This window comes from Lepidochelys olivacea (assembly GCF_965140295.1).
Source record: "Lepidochelys olivacea isolate rLepOli2 genome assembly, chromosome: 18".
NCBI lineage: Eukaryota > Metazoa > Chordata > Testudines > Cheloniidae > Lepidochelys > Lepidochelys olivacea.
In genome coordinates this window covers 11,802,957-11,821,869 of record NC_140428.1, presented here as the reverse complement: position 1 = coordinate 11,821,869, position 18,913 = coordinate 11,802,957, and the positions used below count along the sequence as shown (strand labels likewise).

At 50.2% G+C, this 18,913-nt stretch overlaps 1 protein-coding gene across 4 annotated transcripts in view; it reads right to left on the bottom strand.

The window, feature by feature from the left end:
* Positions 1-18,913, bottom strand: part of EPHB2 (EPH receptor B2) — a 279,799-nt gene that overhangs the window by 44,976 nt on the left and 215,910 nt on the right. For all 4 annotated transcript variants that reach the window (XM_084651374.1, XM_084651376.1, XM_084651375.1 and 1 more), the window contains exon 6: positions 4,478-4,602. In XM_084651374.1, coding sequence (XP_084507500.1) covers positions 4,478-4,602 — 125 coding nt within the window. The remainder of the gene's footprint in view (positions 1-4,477; positions 4,603-18,913) is intronic.

Genomic DNA, 18,913 nt, shown 5'->3' with positions numbered 1-18,913 from the left:
CAGGAGTGTCGTACGTAAGACATGGGAGGCAACTGTCCCACTGTCAGCACTGGTGAGGCCTCAGCTGCTGTCCTGTGTCCAGTTCTGGGCACCACATGTAAAGGCAGATATGGCCAAGGGTTAGAAAGCCTGGCCTCTGAGGAGAGGTTAAAAAAGCTGGGCATGTCTAGTCCTGAGAAAGGAAGATTAGGCGGGGACCTGGTAACAGTCTTCTAATAAGGTAAGGGCTGTTATAACCAGGGCGTGGCTCTCCTAGGAAATGTTGTTTACTAATGGGGTTTTGAGGACTGTAGCTCTGAACCTTTCCACTCCCAGTAAGGTGCATGCCCGGTGTGGTGGAGGTATCCTGGGGTAATTGGGCCTTTAGGGCATGTGAGGGGCGTGCTGATCTCCACAGGTCTGCGCTTCTCCTTTGTTCCACTAGGGCACTGGGATTGGTTTGGGGGTGATGTGCAGGCTGTATAAATACATTGGATACATCAAAACCTGCCAGCTGAGCCCAAATGAAAACGTTGCAATTGTCAGGTTAATCTGCCCCTTCAGGAAAGGAAGCAGCCAACCAGCCTGCACCTGCAGGGTGAACCACTTTACAACAATATTTACTCAGTGCTCTGAGCGCCTCACGCACGACATCTGAGCGCTGGGCAGAAGCCACTCAGCCTGAGCAGGCCCCTGATCCTCAGGGAAAGAGCATCAGACTCCCCAGGCCAGAGGCAAAATCCTCCCTCTTAAACCTGCTTTACACTGGTCACTGCCTTAGTCCAGGAGTGTTGCCTTCAGGCATTTCAGGGCACTGTGCCGTACAGGGGGTGGGGTTCCTAACAATCTGGGGGGTTGGGATTGTCAGCCTGCAAAGAGGAGCTGGACCAGCTCACTTGGTAGGAGAAGAAGCACATTCTTCCCAGGAGGAATCAGTCCAGCAGAAAAGTAAGGAAGACTTCAGCCCCAAGCTCCAAGAGACTGTCCCCATGCTGGGCCAGCTAGGCCATTAGCTAGGGCAGTGTCCTTTCTGTCCGATGTGGCAGGCTTTGGAACGTGGGCAGCACCGTGGCATCGCGGGCTGGATCTAGGTCCACCTCACCTCCACCCCCTCCCCCCAAAATGGGTGCTGGAACTGGCCCATTGGCAGCCTTTTGTTCATCACCTTTTGCAACAAGCACTTGATGAGCTTACACTGTTTCCCCCTGCCCAAACCCACTCCAGAGCTGCCCAGATAATATGAAATGACTGAGAAATGCTTCTCCGTTTCTTTCCCAGCCTTGGATCTGGGGGAGATGTGTCACAGGTTGGGGCAGACCCCACTACACCCTGAGTCTGGACATCCCCTGCCCTGGGGATGCTGGGATTAGCACGTGAACTCTGAGTGCCACATAAAGCAGGGCTCCCTGCTCCTCCCAGTGCTTCCCTCCCTCAGTGAACAAACGGACTGCTCCTCGCTCTCCCAGCCCTGGGCCCCAACGCTCCCATCCCACCCTCCCTCCCAGCCAGCCCTGTCCTGCTCAGGCTCGCTTCTGCAGTCTGGTTTTGCCAATGCACGTGCACCACCGACACAGCGGGCATGCCGACACCGCAGCACCAGGGGGCGAGTGCTGCTTGGGCAGGCAAAGGTGGGCTAGTTTTAATCTTGTCCGCAGTGAAGCCACAGCAGCACTGGCTGCAATGGGGGCTGGACGAGCCCTCCTGGACCCCGGGAATGACTTGTGAGGCTAGCCTGGGCTGCACTGCTCTGCTCCATGGATTACAGCCAGCTGGGAGAGTTGCAATTGCATCCCGAGGGCAGCGCAGACACATCGACAGAGGGGTCTGCACAGGGCTGACAACTGGCATCTTTCTGTGCATGCCAAGCCCAACTGTTCTTCCATTATTCTTTGTCCTGTTCCTGTGTGACACTGACAGGAAATGCAAAATAACCTGTCCCAAGTGCCAGTGTGGCTTGGGGAAAGGTTTTTTGGCCTCTGCTTCTCTTAGCTCCCTATGGAGTCCAGAGTCTATTAAGGGGCCCTAAGCTTTTCCATTGGAAACCCCCATTTTTCAGGTGCTCACAACCTTTGGGGCTGAAATTCTCCAGGGCTGGTTACTACCCAGGAGGGAATTTGTTTTGAAACTTTGAGCAAAAACAATTCTGGGCTTTTCAAGTGAAGCAAGCGCACTTTTTCCATGATGAGACAACTTTGCCACTTTTAAGCAGCTCTGGGTGTCCAAGCCGCTTGGGGTTGGGAGCTGAAATCTAGCAAGGAGAGATCTCTTAGGGAGAAGAGGGTTTTTTCTGGGTCTGGCCTAGTTACGAGGGTGCCCCCGAGGAATGAACAGAACAGGTCATCATCAAGTGATCCATTCCTGTCGCCCATTCCCAGCTTCTGGAGGGTGGAGGGCTGACAGTGGCCAGGACAAGGACCAACTTGTCCAAATGTCAAAACACCCCGCAAGTGTCACTGTAGTATTGACACCAGCCCCTCCCTCTGCAAGCCAAAGGAGGGCTGGGGTTAGAATATTCCCTTCTGCCCACTGCTAATGCTGGCAGCGAATTCCAGCCCAGGCTCCTCTGCAGAGCCCCAATGCCATTTGCATCGTAAGCTGTAGGAACCATTACATCTTGGCATTATTTGTGCCATTTGTCACCAAGACCATTTGCCTCTTATGCAATAATCTCTAAGAGCAAGGAGGAGAGCAGCCTCCCCCAGCACCCAGCCACAGCCCAGCGGACAGGGGCGTATGACACAGCTTTGGCTTTACAGACCATTTCCCTGTATTTACACCCCCACCAAAAGAGAGAGAGAGAACGAGCGAATAAATTCCCCGAGATCTTCTGTTGCTGCTTAGAGTGTCTCTGGGCTGGGACCCCTCTCCGGATCTGTCTGGTTATCTCCCCATCCAATTTGCTAGGTTCTCTGGGATCATTTCCAGGGGTCAAGTAAATGGCTCAGATATATGCAATATAGGTCAGGACCTATTTTACAGCTTACAAAGCAGCTCTCCCTCCCCACTCTCCCTCTGGCTCTTGGTGCTGAGAAAATAGGTCACAGGCAGGGAGCAATGGGGATTAATCATTTCCTCTAGCAGCTGCTGGGAAAATATTTTCCTTTTCATTTAAATCATAAAGTGTTTTAATTAGGTGGGGATTTTTTAAGTTTATTTTTTAATGTGTAGTTTGCGGCAGAGATATGCTCCTGGGAGAAGAAGGCTCCTGCCCCCTATTTCCTGTTCCCAGCGGGGTCCATCCTGCCAAAGCCTCAGCACCACTCACTGAGGCTGGGCCTTCTCCTGCGACCCTGCACTCCGGCCAGACCCCCAGCACTGCAAGCCCTGGCAGCACAAAGCCAGCCCTTCCGACACCTCATCCCCATGCAAAGGAAGTTACAGTCCTGGCTCTTGCACTTCCTCCTGTTGTGCAGGGTGAGTTCAATTGAATAGCACAGAATCCCTCTTCTCTTCTCTGGCTGGGCTGGTGGCACCTGGAATGGGGCGTGTTTCGGAGAGGGATGGATTCTCTCTCACACGGGCCATTCCACCTGGACCTCTTCCAGCCTCTTACATCAGCTCCTGTCCCCTAGGGCATTGCACTGGGGTAGTTGCATCAGTGTAGACCCCCAGCACAGGTGCACTGCACTCATGTAAAGTGGAGCTTGCATCAGCACCATTTATCACAGTTCTATCCCTGGATAAGTCACACGGTGGAGTGCAAGCCCTGCTTCCTACTGGTGCAACACATACATATTGGGAAGTGCAAGCTCAGCTTTGTACTTGTGCAACTTGTGTATACACCGGGGAGTGCAAGCCCAGTTTTTGCCAGTGCAACACATGCACACTGGAGGCTGCACTGGTGCAAACAATGCTAATGCAGAGAAGCCCGTAGGACTGGCACTGGAGGCTAAATTCATCCCTGGTGTAAAACTATTGACTCCGTGGAGTTCCAGCAAGCATGAATTTAGCCCCAAGATACTAGTGTCTCAATTTGCGAGGTTCCAGACAGCACTGTTCCTGCTCCATGGAGGCACCATTGCTGCACCAGGGAAAGGGACTAACAAGTCCCTGGGACCTCAGCTTTCGCAAACTGGCGGGAAGGGCCAGCCTGCAATGGTGCTGACAGCCACTAGCTCTTGATTATTGAAGGTTGGGATGCTCCTCCCAAGGCCTCAAGAACTTTCCTCAGTGGCTTCCCATTCCCTTTCAAACCCAGCTATATCGCCCAACCAGAGCTAGCTGCATGGAGACCTGCCCGACACATGCGATCGCTGGGATCTGAAGGGTTAACACGCACTGCCAGACTGACTCTGGGTCAGCTTCAGTGCCTGTCCTGTCTGTTATTCTCTTCAGTTGCCTCTGGCACCTGGTGCGCCGCCACATGCTCCCGGGGCACATGCCATCCCTGGCTGAGATGGTCAGTCCCCCGAAGCAGCTCCACCCAGGATGGCCAAGGTTTGAGCTGCCTCTCCCCATGTCCACATTAACCGTGGGCAGCTCCGGGCTCTGCTGATACCTTCTCATAGTACTGCAGCTCATAATCCAGGATGACTCCGTTGGGCTGGTCAGGCTGAGACCACGATAAGGTAACGCTGTCCACAGTCCGGCTGACCTGGTGCATGATGGACACAGCAGACGGGGCTGGAAGAGGGAGAGGAGAGAACTGTAAATCAACTGCATGGCGCAGATGGCACTTGATGCTGGAGGGGGCAGGTCAGTAACATTACTCCGTCCTCGCCATCGCTTTCAGTTCCAGCACTGGCCACTGGTCTGCACAGCTACCGGGGCCAGCACCTTGCAATCCCTAGAGTCTGAGAGGAGAGCAAAATATTCCTAGGAACATGGAAAGTTATTCAGGGTTTGAGATTTTTGCATTTTGTTATGAGTGTGAAATTGGGAGCAGTTCAGTGCAGTATTTCAGGGGGGGATCTGGATTCTATTCAAGTGAAACGGGCCCTAATTCTCAGGCAAAATGAGCTCATGTTTGAGCAAAACCTGCTGTGCCTCCCAGCAAAGAAGCCATTGCATCAAGAACATGCAAAAATCCATTTTCCACCCCCAATATTCGTCATGCCTGGGGCCCAGGGACACACCAGAAGTGCACATTTCCCCTCTGCTTTCAGTGTGCTGGGTCTGCAGGCAGCAGATGCGAGTGCGAGAGGTTCATCCATCAGCCTGAGCATAAAGAGCAAACTGGCCTGACACATGTACAACAGTAAAAAGAAAAGGAGGACTTGTGACACCTTAGAGACCAACAAATTTATTTGAGCTTAAGCTTTCGTGAGCTACAGCTCGCTTCATCAGATGCACGAAAGCTTATGCTCAAATAAATTTGTTAGTTTCTAAGGTGCCACAAGTCCTCCTTTTCTTTTTGCGGACACAGACTGACACGGCTGCTACTCTGAAACATGTACAACAGTGACTCTTCCGCCCCATCACAATCCTCCTGGAAATGTCACACATGCAGACGCCACTAGTTCTCCTGCACCCGACGAATCCCTCCAGCTACGGCTCAGACTGGCCCACCAGCTGATCACCAGTGAGATTACCCTTGATTGCCAACACAGCTCAACGTGTAGCCCGCTAGGAATGATGCAGCTACAGATTCTTACCCCATTTCCATGGTCACGTGAGATTCTCTGGCACCCAGGGCTGGGCTCACAAGCAAAGCAGAGGCAGACTAATTCATTCCTCTTCACTCACAGCACAGTGCAGCTATCTCTCCCAATAAGCACCACAGACACGTGGCTGGATTCTGCTCTCACACAGATGTAAATTAGGCATAACCCCAGTGTGCACGACTGATGCAAAACCAGTCTCAGGCAGAGCTACGTCAGGGCCGGGGAGAGAGACCCAGTGAGAATGGCCAAGAGAATAAACTCCCCACATCTGCAGCACCAGGCTTTGAATCCTCAGAAAAGGTAATGAGGTAACAGGCCCTGTGACACACTGTACCTCAAAACAGCACCCTGTAACCCCCATATTCATCATTCCTATATGGTTGAGATATTTCATACAAAGCATGCCAGGTAAGATATCATATGAAAAGTCATGATCTGCTGAAACCCACTGTTCTGTCCAAATATGTGTAGCACCGGTGTGTATGCCGTTATGAGATTTTGCTGTATGAACCAGCTGAGCGGCGGGGAACCAGCTGAGCAGCGGGGGACAGCAGAGCAGCCAACAGCAGGAGTTTGCCTGGGATCTGTGCTGGTGAGTATCTGGGTATCTGAGTGTGTGTTTGGTGAGAGGATTGGAGTGTTTGTAGTGACGGCAGCTTGAAAATTTGAGTGAGTACTTGATTGGTTGGCTGAAATGGGTGGGAGTTGGGAGTGTTTGTTTCAGGTGAGCCTGGCTGTTTAAAAAAAGCCAGCGCTCCGCGAACCACCTGAGCGGCGGGGAACCAGCTGAGCAGCGCGGGACAGCAGAGCAGCAAACAGCAGGAGTTTGCCTGGGAGTTCGCCTGGAGTGGGCCCACTGAGGCTTACACTCTAACGACTTCTCTGAGTAATTACTGTATCTCCTGAGGAAGCTCATAGTAGGAAGGTAATATGGATGGAGAGTGTTCAACTGTTGTGACCTGCACTGGATGTGCCATGTTTGTCTTTCTTCCAGAGGACAGAAGCGGCTTTGTCTGTACAAAGTGCAAGCTGGTCTCCATATTGGAAGAGAAGGTTCAAGGTCTGGAACAACAGGTATCAACCCTGCGTTGCATAAGAGAAACTGAAGATTTCCTGGACAGATGTCAGGATATGCTTCTACAGCCACAAGGTTCTGAAGATTCAGAGCAGACTGCGCAGCATGGACAGGAGGACGGTGAAGAAATCTGGCAACATGTGACCTCCAGAAGAAGAAGGGGGAATGTCCATGTATCAGCAACGCGGACACAGGTAAGTGACCGTTTTCATGTTCTCTCCACAGGTACCATTGCGGGGAGTGGCCCAGATGATACGTCTGGGGGAAGGGAGCAGAAGGAGACTCCACCAGTTGAAAGGCATGAGATGCACTGTCCTAAGGTTGGGGGTTCCACGACCACCACTCCCAAGAGAAGGAGGCGGGTGGTGGTGGTCGGGGACTCTCTCCTCAGGGGGACTGAGTCATCTATCTGCCGCCCTGACCGGGAAAACAGAGAAGTCTGTTGCTTGCCAGGGGCTAAGATTCACGATGTGACGGAGAGTCTGCCGAGACTCATCAAGCCCTCGGATCGCTACCCCTTCCTGCTTTTCCACGTGGGCACCAACGATACTGCCAAGGATGACCTTGAGCGGATCACTGCGGACTACGTGGCTCTGGGAAGAAGGATAAAGGAGTATGAGGCACAAGTGGTGTTCTTGTCCATCCTCCCCGTGGAAGGAAAAGGCCGGGGTAGGGACCGTCGAATCGTGGAAGTCAATGAATGGTTACGCAGGTGGTGTCGGAAAGAAGGCTTTGGATTCTTCAACCATGGGATAGTGTTCCAAGAAGGAGGAGTGCTAGGCAAAGATGGGCTCCACTTAACGAAGAAAGGGAAGAGCATCATCGCGAGCAGGCTGGCTAACCTAGTGAGGAGGGCTTTAAACTAGGTTCACCGGGGGAAGGAGACCAAAGCCCTGAGGTAAGTGGGCAAGCAGGATACCGGGAGGAAGCACGAGCAGGAGCATGTGAGAGGGGAGGGCTCCTGCCTCATACTGAGAACAAGGGGTGATCAGCGGGTTATCTCAATTGCCTATACACAAATGCACAAAGCCTGGGAAACAAGCAGGGAGAACTGGAGGTCCTGGCAAAGTCAGGGAATTATGATGTTATTGGAATAACGGAGACTTGGTGGGATAACTCGCATGACTGGAGTACTGTCATGGATGGTTATAAACTGTTCAGGAAGGACAGGCAGGGCAGAAAAGGTGGGGGAGTTGCACTGTATGTAAGGGAGCAGTATGACTGCTCAGAGCTCAAGTATGAAACTGCAGAAAAACCTGAGAGTCTCTGGATTAAGTTTAGAAGCCTGAGCAACAAGGGTGATGTCGTGGTGGGCGTCTGCTATAGATCACCAGACCAGGGGGATCAGGTGGACGAGGCTTTCTTCCGGCAAGTCGCAGAAGCTACTAGATCGCACGCCCTGGTTCTCATGGGCGACTTCAATCATCCTGATATCTGCTGGGAGAGCAATACAGCGGTGCACAGGCAATCCAGGAAGTTTTTGGAAAATGTAGGGGACAATTTCCTGGTGCAAGTGCTGGAGGAACCAACTAGGGGTGGAGCTCTTCTTGACCTGCTGCTCACAAACTGGGAAGAATTAGTAGGGGAAGCAAAAGTGGATGGGAACCTGGAAGGCAGTGACCATGAGATGGTCGAGATCAGGATCCTGACACAAGGAAGAAAGGAAAGCAGCAAAATACGGACCCTGGACTTCATAAAAGCAGACTTTCATTCCCTCAGGGAACTGATGGGCAAGATCCCCTGTGAGAATAACATGAGGGGGAAAGGAGACCAGGAGAGCTGCCTGTATTTTAAAGAATCCTTATTGAGGTTACAGGGACAAACCATCCCGATGTGTCGAAAGAATAGTAAATATGGCAGGTGACCAACTTGGCTTAACAGTGAAATCCTTGCTGATCTTAAACACAAAAAAGAGGCTTACAAGAAGTGGAAGATTGGACAAATGACCAGGGATGAGTACAAAAATATTGCTCGGACATGTAGGAATGGAATCAGGAAGGCTAAATCACACCTGGAGTTGCAGCTAGCGAGCGATGTTAAGAGTAACAAGAAGGGTTTCTTCAGGTATGTTGGCAATAAGAAGAAAGCCAAGGAAAGTGTGGGCCCCTTAATGAATGAGGGAGGCAACCTAGTGACAGAGGATGTGGAAAAAGCTAACGTACTCAATGCTTTTTTTGCCTCTGTCTTCACGAACAAGGTCAGCTCCCAGACTACTGCACTGGGCAGCACAGCATGGGGAGGAGGTGGCCAGCCCTCTGTGAAGGAAGAAGGGGTTCGGGACTATTTAGGAAAGCTGGACGTGCACAAGTCCATGGGGCCGGATGCGTTGCATCCGAGAGCGCTAAAGGAATTGGTGGATGTGATTGCAGAGCCATTGGCCATTATCTTTGAAAACTCATGGCGATCGGGGGAAGTCCCGGAAGATTGGAAAAAGGCTAATGTAGTGCCCATCTTTTAAAAAGGGAAGAAAGAGGATCCTGGGAACTACAGGCCGGTCAGCCTCACCTCAGTCCCCAGAAAAATCATGGAGCATGTCCTCAAGGAAACAATTCTGAAGCACTTACACGAGAGGAAAGTGATCAGGAACAGTCAGCATGAATTCACCAAGGGCACGTCATGCCTGACTAATCTAATTGCCTTCTATGATGAGATATCTGGTTCTGTGGATGAAGGGAAAGCAGTGGACGTGTTATTCCTCGACTTTAGCAAAGCTTTTGACACGGTCTCCCACAGTATTCTTGTCAGCAAGTTAAAGAAGTATGGGCTGGATGGATGCACTATAAGGTGGGTAGAAAGTTGGCTAGATTGTCGGGCTCAACGGGTAGTGATCAATGGCTCCATGTCTAGTTGGCAGCCGGTATCTAGCGGAGTGCCCCAAGGGTCGGTCCTGGGGCCGGTTTTGTTCAGTATCTTCATTAATGATCTGGAGGATGGTGTGGATTGCACTCTCAGCAAGTTTGCGGATGACACTAAACTGGGAGGAGTGGTAGATACGCTGGAGAGTAGGGATAGGATACAGAGGGACCTAGACAAATTGGAGGATTGGGCCAAAAGAAATCTGATGTGGTTCAACAAGGACAAGTGCAGAGTCCTGCACTTAGGACGGAAGAATCCCATGCACAGCTACAGACTAGGGGCCGAATGGCTAGGCAGCAGTTCTGCAGAGAAGGACCTAGGGGTGACAGTGGACGAGAAGCTGGATATGAGTCAACAGTGTGCCCTTGTTGCCAAGAAGGCCAATGGCATTTTGGGATGTATACGTAGGGGCACTGCCAGCAGATCGAGGGACGTGATCGTTCCCCTCTATTCGACATTGGTGAGGCCTCATCTGGAGTACTGTGTCCAGTTTTGGGCCCCACACTACAAGAAGGATGTGGAGAAATTGGAGAGAGTCCAGCAAAGGGCAACAAAAATGATTAGGGGACTGGAACACATGAGTTATGAGGAGAGGCTGAGGGAACTGGGATTGTTTAGTCTACGGAAGAGAAGAATGAGGGGGGATTTGATAGCTGCTTTTAACTACCTGAAAGGTGGATCCAAAGAGGATGGATCTAGACTATTCTCAGTGATAGCAGATGACAGGACAAGGAGTAATGGTCTCAAGTTGCAGTGGGGGAGGTTTAGGTTGGATATTAGGAAAAACTTTTTCACTATGAGGGTGGTGAAACACTGGAATGCGTTACCTAGGGAGGTGGTGGAATCCCCTTCCTTAGAAGTTTTTAAGGTCAGGCTTGACAAAGCCCTGGCTGGGATGATTTAGTTGGGATTGGTCCTGCTCTGGGCAGGGGGTTGGACTAGATGGTCTCCAGGGGTTCTTTCCAACTCTGTTATTCTATGATTCTATGGTTGTTACTGAAATATGCTGTAAATTTGAGATTCTCCTTTGCTAGGAGGTGAACCACTCCCAGGAGGGTGTCAAATGACCATTAATCATGAGGGGAGGTGTAACCAAGGGGTTTATAATTCAATGATCATTGCACAAGCACCACACAATGGGGACTGCTCAGCTCAATGACTCAGTTGCACAAGATCACTGGGGCGGGGGGGGGGGAGAGATTGTTCAACGCTGTGACTCAGCAAAGCCCACCAGGGCATGTCTGGGCAAGTGTCTTCTAGGCACATGGACTAAGATTATAAAATAGAGGACAAGGGCATCATGGTTTTGCCTTTCTCCTCCCCCACCTACACTAGAAGAAACAAGAATGCTGGAAAGACAAAAGACTTCGACTAAGGAGACTGGTCCAGGCTTAAGGGAGAATCTGGAGTATTAAGAACTGTAATATCCAGTGGGGTGAGAAACCTGCTTGATCTAAGTACTGTCTAGTGTAATAAGGCTTAAGATTTAGATTTTGCACTTACCTTTTATTTTCTTTGGTAACTAGCTCTGACCTTTTATGCCTCCCACTTATAATCACTCAAATCGATCTGTCTGTAGTTAATAAATCTGTTTTATATTTGACCTAACACAGTGCGTTTTGGTCAAAGTGCTTGGGAAATCACAGCTCAGTTTACAAAGGCTGGTGTGTGCGTCATCTCCACATTGAGGGAGGGGCGGACTGGGTAATAAAGTTACACTGGTCAGGCTTCTGACCAGGGCAAGACGGTACAGCTCTGGGGTGTAAGGGTAGGGGGTTGGGGGGAATTGGCTGGTGCCTTTCCTTGTGTGGTTTTTGTCAGTGGCTCAGGGAGCACTCATGCAATGTAGCTGGGTGTGGGGCTCCACGTGCTGTTGTGCTGAGTGATCACAGCACCTGGAGGGGTTTGTTGCTTGTCACTGGCAAAGCACTGGGAGAGACAGCCCAGGCTGGAGAGTTAAGGGGGCACAGCACACAGTACCCCAGTTCCAGGTTGCATCCCAAGGATCCCATCACACCGCTGTCACTATCTCTCCAGGTCTGTTTCCACATGAAAGAGAGACTCACACTCAAAGGGGCTTTTACTAGGCCCGGCTTTTTAAATATGTTGTGATGTAAAAGCAATTCACTAAACAACCCTGAGAACGGGTGTTAGAGAGCAGCCAGGCATCCCCCAATGTACGAGGTGCCGAGCACCTCACTCATCCCCTGTGCAAAATTCCCAGGGTTCTCACTGCACCTCCACAAAGACTTCACGGCAGACTGCTGCCCCCAGGTCTCCAGTAACAGGCTGTTTCTAAGACTTTGTTACTTTGACCAGCTTGGCCACAGCACATAACAAAGCAGAATCATAAATAATTAAAATGAAGCTGCAATTGTCAAAATAAATGAACAAAGAAAGTACACTTTCATGATGCATTATCTATTATGCATTATCTTTGTGTCTATTCGACATTGGTGAGGCCTCATCTGGAGTACTGTGTCCAGTTTTGGGCCCCACACTTCAAGAAGGATGTGGATAAATTGGAGAGAGTCCAGCGAAGGGCAACAAAAATGATTAGGGGACTGGAACACATGAGTTATGAGGAGAGGCTGAGGGAGCTGGGATTGTTTAGCCTGCAGAAGAGAAGAATGAGGGGGGATTTGATAGCTGCTTTCAACTACCTGAAAGGGGGTTCCAAAGAGGATGGCTCTAGCCTGTTCTCAATGGTAGCAGATGACAGAACGAGGAGTAATGGTCTCAAGTTGCAGTGGGGGAGGTTTAGATTGGATATTAGGAAAAACTTTTTCACTAAGAGGGTGGTGAAACACTGGAACGCGTTACCTAGGGAGGTGGTAGAATCTCCTTCCTTAGAGGTTTTTAAGGTCAGGCTTGACAAAGCCCTGGCTGGGATGATTTAACTGGGAATTGGTCCTGCTTTGAGCAGGGGGTTGGACTAGATGACCTTCTGGGGTCCCTTCCAACCCTGATATTCTATGATTCTATGATTCTATGATCCTGGCTTTTCAGTTGATTTTCTTCATTTACTATTTTGCAACATTCATGATGGGTTATTCTCCAGCATAGACTGGTGCTTAGGGGCCAGGCATGGGAGTCAGGAGATCAGTAAGTTGCTGTGTCACATCCCTGCTCTGTGCCTCAGTTTCCCCATCTGTGAAAGAGGGATAATGACACAGGCCAGCATCGGCAAAGCACTCTGAGCACCCGTCCACAAAACGAAGCCATTTTTTTCAACATAAAGGGCTCTTAAAACCAATTTCTGTACTCTTCCCCAATGAGGGGATTAGTGCTGAAATCCACATTGCTGTTTCAAATTAGGGTTAGTGCGGACGCAGTTCGAAGGTATTGGCCTCCGGGAGCTATCCCACAGTGCACCACTGTGACTGCTCTGGACAGCACTCTGAACTTGGATGCACTGGCCAGATGTACAGGAAAAGACCCAGGAACTTTTGAATCTCATTTCCTGTTTGGCCAGGCGAGCTCATCAGCACAGGTGACCATGCAGTCCCAGAATCTAAAAAGAGCTCGAGCATGAACCGAACGGGAGGTACTGGATCGGATTGCTGTATGGGGAGAGGAATCCGTGCTATCAGAACTATGTTCCAAAAGATGAAATGCCAAAACATTTCAAAAAATCTCCGAGGCCATGAGGGACAGAGGCTACAGCAGGGAGGCAACGCAGTGCCGCATGAAACTTAAGGAGCTCAGACAAGCGTACCAGAAAACCAAAGAATCAAACGGACGCTCCGGGACAGAGCCCCAGACATGCCGGTTCTACGCTGAGATGCATGCAATTCTGGGGGGGGCCGCCACCACTACCCCACCCCTGTCCGTGGACGCCAATGATGGGGTACTCTCCGCCATGCCTGAGGATTTTGCGGATGGGGAAGATGAGGAGGAGGAGGACGAGCTTGAGGAGAGCACACAGCACACCGTTCTCCCCGACAGCAAGGATCTTTTTATCACCCTGACTGAAATACCCTCCCAACCCAACAAAGCTGGAGAAGGGACATCTGGTGAGTGTACTTTTTTAAATATAATACATGTTATAAAAGCTAGCGTTTTTTAATGATTAAGTAGCCCTGAGGACTTGGGATGCATTCATGGCCAGTACAGCTTCCGGAAAAGTCTGTTGATGTGTCTGGGGATGGAGCAGAAATCCTCCAGGGACATCTCCATGAAGCTCTCCTGGAGGTACTCTAAAAGCCTTTGCAGAAGGTTTCTGGGGAGAGCAGCCTTATTCCGTCCTCCATGGTAGGACACTTTACCACGCCATGCTAGTAGCAAGTAATCTGGTATCATTGCATGACAAAGCCTGGCAGTGTATGGTCCAGGTGTTTGCTGGCATTCAAACAACATCTGTTCTTTATCTCTGTGTGTTATCCTCAGGAGAGTGATATCATTCATGGTAACCTGGTTGAAACAGGGGAATTTAATTAAGGGGACATTCAGAGGTGGCCGTTCCTACTGGGCTGTTTGCCCGTGGCTGAAAAGAAATCCTGTGGGGGGGGGGGGGAGGGGGGGCATTGGCGCTGAGCTGTTCGTGTTTGGCTAGGAGGGAACTTCCCTGATACCAGCCACGCGGTGTGGGGAGGGGTAAAGCAATCATCCCAGAGAATTGGATGGGGTGGGGGGGTTAGTTTGGTTTCTGCTGCTGCACATTAACAGGAAAACCGCAGCACTAAATGGCCAACTCAATGGGCTTTGCTTGGTATGGGAGAAGAGGGGGCTGCTGTTATGAAGGTTGCAGAAGCTGAAAGACTATGGCTTACCATGGCCGCCTGCAAGCTGAATTCTGTTGCCTGGCCCTGCGTGTGTGATCTCCAACACCAAAGCCGCAGGCACTCAATATAAGATGCAAAATGCGACCTTGTACCAAAATCACATGTGCTATGTAATGTGAATAGTGTTGTTCACCGTGAAAGAGTATAGCCATTGTTCTGTAAAATGTATCTTTTAAAATACTTCACTCCCTTTTTTCCTCCAGCAGCTGCAAATGTTTCAAGCCTCCCTCCTCCATCCCAAAGACTATCTCAGATAAGGCGACAAAAAAAACGCACGCACGATGAAATTTTCTCTGAGCTTATGCAGTCGTCCGGCACTGACAGAGCTCAGCAAAATGTGTGGAGGGACACAATAGAAGAGTACAGCAAAGTGGCCGATGAACGTGAGGAGAGGTGGTGGCAGGAAAATCTGAGGAGGCATGAGGCAACGCTGGGGCTACTGCGGGATCAATCGGACATGCTCCGTCCTCCCCAAGGTGGAGGTTCATGAACGGCAGCAGGATTACAGAATGCTGCTGCAGCCCCTGTTTAACTGTCCTCCCTCCTCCCCAAGCTCCATAGCCTTCTCACCCAGATGCCCAAGAACGCCGTGGGGGAGGCTCCGGGTACCCAACAACTCCACCCCTGTGGACAGCCCAAGCAACAAAAGGCTGTCATTCAAGAAGTTTTAAAGTGGCCTTTTCCTTCCCTCCTACCCTCCTACCACACCCCCGGGCTACCTTGTGAGTTATCTCCCTATTTTTATAATCAATTAATAAAGAATACATGTTTTTTAAACAACAGAGACTTTATTTCCTTTGCAAGCAAGCTGTGATCGAAGGGGGGAGGGCGGGTGGCTTACAGGGAATTTAGAGGTTACCAAGGGGGCGGGTTTTCATCAAGGAGAAACAAACAGAAGGGTCACACAGTACCTTGGCCAGTCATGAAACTGGTTTTCAAAGCTTCCCTGATGCGCAGTGCTTCCTGCTGTGCTCTTCTAACCACTCTGGTGTCTGGCTGCACGTATTCAGCGGCCAGGCGATTTGCATCAACCTCCCACCCTGCCATAAACGTCTTCCAGAGATTGTGGAACACACAGCAAGCAGCAATAACAATCGGAATATTGGTTTCGCTGAGGTCTGAGCAAGTCAGTAAACTGCGCCAGCGACCCTTTAAACGTCCAAATGCACACTCTACCACCATTCTGCACTTGCTCAGCCTATAGTTGAACAGCTCTTTACTACTGTCCAGGGTGCCTGTGTATGGCTTCATGAGCCATGGCATTAAGGGGTAGGCTGGGTTCCCAAAGATAACTATAAGCATTTCAACATCCCCAACAGTTATTTTCTGGTCCGGGAAGTAAATCCCTTCCTGCAGCCGTTTAAACAGACCAGAGTTCCTGAAGACGTGAGCGTCATGAACCTTTCCCGGCCATCCCACGTTGATGTTGGTGAAATGTCCCTTGTGATCCACCAGTGCTTGCAGCACCACTGAAAAATACCCCTTGTGGTTTATGTACTGGCTGCCCTGGTGGTCCAGTCCCAAGATAGGGATATGGGTTCCGTCTATAGCCCCACCACAGTTAGGGAATCCCATTGCAGCAAAGCCGTCTAGTATGTCCTGCACATTTCCCAGAGTCACTACCCTTGATATCAGCAGCTTCGTGATTGTGTTGGCTACTTGCATCACAGCAACCCCCACAGTAGATTTGCTCACTCCAAATTGATTCCAGACTGACCGGTAGCTGTCTGGCGTTGCAAGCTTCCACAGGGCTATTGCCACTAGCTTGTGAACTGTGAGGGCTGCTCTCATCTTGGTATTCTTGCACTTCAGGGCAGGGGAAAGCAAGTCACAAAGTTCCATAAAAGTGCCCTTACACATGCGAAAGTTTTGGAGCCACTGGGAATAATCCCAAACCTGCAACACTATGCGGTCCCACCACTTTGTGCTTGTTTCCCGGGCCCAGAATCGGCATTCCACGGCATGAGCCTGCCCCAGTAACACCATGATCTCCAAATTGCTGGGGACCGCGGTTTTAGGGAAATCTGTGTTCATGTCCTCATCACCGCGCTGCCGTCGCCTCCTCGCCTGGTTTTTCAGGTGCTGGTTCTGCATAAACTGCACGATATGCGCAAGGTGTTTACAATGGTCAGAACTGCTGCGGTGAGCTGAACGGGCTCCATGCTTGCTGTGTTATGGCGTCTGCTCAGGCAATCCAGGGAAAAGGGCGCGAAACGATTGTCTGCCATTGCTCTGACGGAGGGAGGGGTGACTGACAACATGGCTTACAGGATTGGCTTACAGGGAATTAAAATCAACAAAGAGGGTGGCTTTAAATCAAGGTGTCATAAATATAAAGGGAAGGGTAAACACCTTTAAATCCCTCCTGGCCAGAGGAAAAACCCTTTCACCTGTAAAGGGTTAAGAAGCTAAGACAACCTCGATGGCACCTGACCAAAATGAGGAGACAAGATACTTTCAAAGCTGGAGGGGGGGAAAACAAAGGGTTCTCTCTATGTGTTGCTTTTGCTGGGACCAGAGCAGGAATGCAGGTCAGAACTCCTGTAATGGGTTAATAAGCAATCTAATTAGATATGCATTAGATTCTGTTTTGTTTAAATGGCTGATAAAATAAGTTGTGCTGAATGGAATGTATATTCCTGTTTTTGTGTCTTTTTGTAACTTAAGGTTTTGCCTAGAGGGATTCTCTATGTTTTGAATCTAATTACCCTGTAAGGTATTTACCATCTTGATTTTACAGAGGTGATTCTTTTAATTTTTCTTTAATTAAGATTCTTCTTTGAAGAACCTGATTACTCTTTCAGTGTTCTTAAGATCCAAGGGTTTGGCTCTGTGTTCACCTCTGCAAATTGGTGAGGATTTTTATCAAGCCTTCCCCAGGAAAGGCGGTGTAGGACTTGGGGGGATTTGGGGGGGGAAAGATGTTTCCAAGTGGGCTCTTTCCCTGTTATTTTTGTTAGACGCTTGGTGGTGGCAGCAATAAGGTCCAGGGACAAAAGATAGAATAGTTTGTACCTTGGGGAAGTTTTAACCTAAGCTGGTAAGAATAAGCTTAGGGGGTTTTTCATGCAGGTCCCCACATCTGTACCCTAGAGTTCAGAGTGGGGAAGCAACCTTGACACAAGGAGAAACCGAATGGCCTCCTCAAGGATAGAACTCAAAACCCTGGGTTTAGCAGGCCATTGATTTAACGGAGGGAGGAACGAAGGGAGGAGAAAATGAATACAAAACAAATCTGGTCTATTTCTTGTTTTGACCCACTTCATCTATCTTTATACATCTTGCTGGCAGCAGATGGTGCAGTATGACTGCTGGCCATCGTCGTCTACTGGATGCTCATTAGAAGACGGTGAAGTAGGACTGCCGGCAGGACTGAATCGCCATGAGACGAAACTTAAAAGGGAAATGACCTGGCTGAGTCACTCCCATGTTTGCCCAGGCGCCCCTGACCGACCTCACCGAGGTCGACTAAAAGAGCACCCTGGAGTACGTCGATGATGGCTACCAGCCATACCGCACTGTCTGCTGTCAAAACGCAATGAGCTGCTGTTGTGTAGCAATGCAGTACCGCGTCTGCCAGCACCCAGGAGACATACCGTGACGGTGAGCTGAGCGGGCTCCATGCTTGCCGTGGTATGGCGTCTGCACGTGTAACCCAGGAAAAAAGGTGCAAAACGATTGTCTGCCGTTGCTTTCACGGAGGGAGGGAGGGAAGGGGGCCTGATGACATGTACCCAGAACCATCCGCGACAATGTTTTTGCCCCATCAGGCATTGGGATTTCTACCCAGAATTCAAACGGGCGGCGGAGACTGCGGGAACTGTGGGATAGCTACCCACAGTGCAATGCTCTGGAAGTCGATGGTTGCCTTGGTACTGTGGACGCACTCCGTTGAGTAAATGCACTTAGAGCATTTGTGTGGGGACACTCACAATTGACTGTATTAAAAACGCTTTCTACAAAACTGACTTCTATACATTCGACCTAATTTCGTAGTGTAGATATGGCCTGAGATCTATGTCTGTCTCAGAGATCTCCCCCTGGTAGTGTCACTGCCAGGCAATGCTCCCTCAGAAACATGATGAGGGTAGGGACTGGAGACTGCCCGTGGGATGGCAAGTTCCCATCCACTATCCAAATCACAGCTGCTAAAGTCACCTTCTCTCCCTCTGCTCCAACCCTGGTGCCCTTCACTGGATTCCTGTCTCTTGTCATGGCAAACCAGAGCTCCTCACCCTTATTGTTTCAGGTCATGTGCTTGTTTCTCTGCAATCTTCCCAATCCTCTCTCCTCACAGCTCCCTTACTCCCCTCTAGGCTTTGTACCATCACTCACTGTTGCCCCATCCACCTGGTGCAGTCTCCCACTCTGTCAGCCCAATCTTGCAGGGCCCGTGCCCCACATGAAGTGCCACTGACTGCAATCCTCTTGCAGGACCAGGGCTGACTGTTGTAAAGAGTAGGGTAGAGATGTGATTTCATTTGAATGAAGCGATGATGTTTCTAGCCCCGGCTGTTATTTCATTGTTACTATGGCTGATTATTTTCACCACCATCAAGAATTTTACGGAAAACCGACAATCTCAGTGACAAGCATGAGATTCACACTGGGTTTCC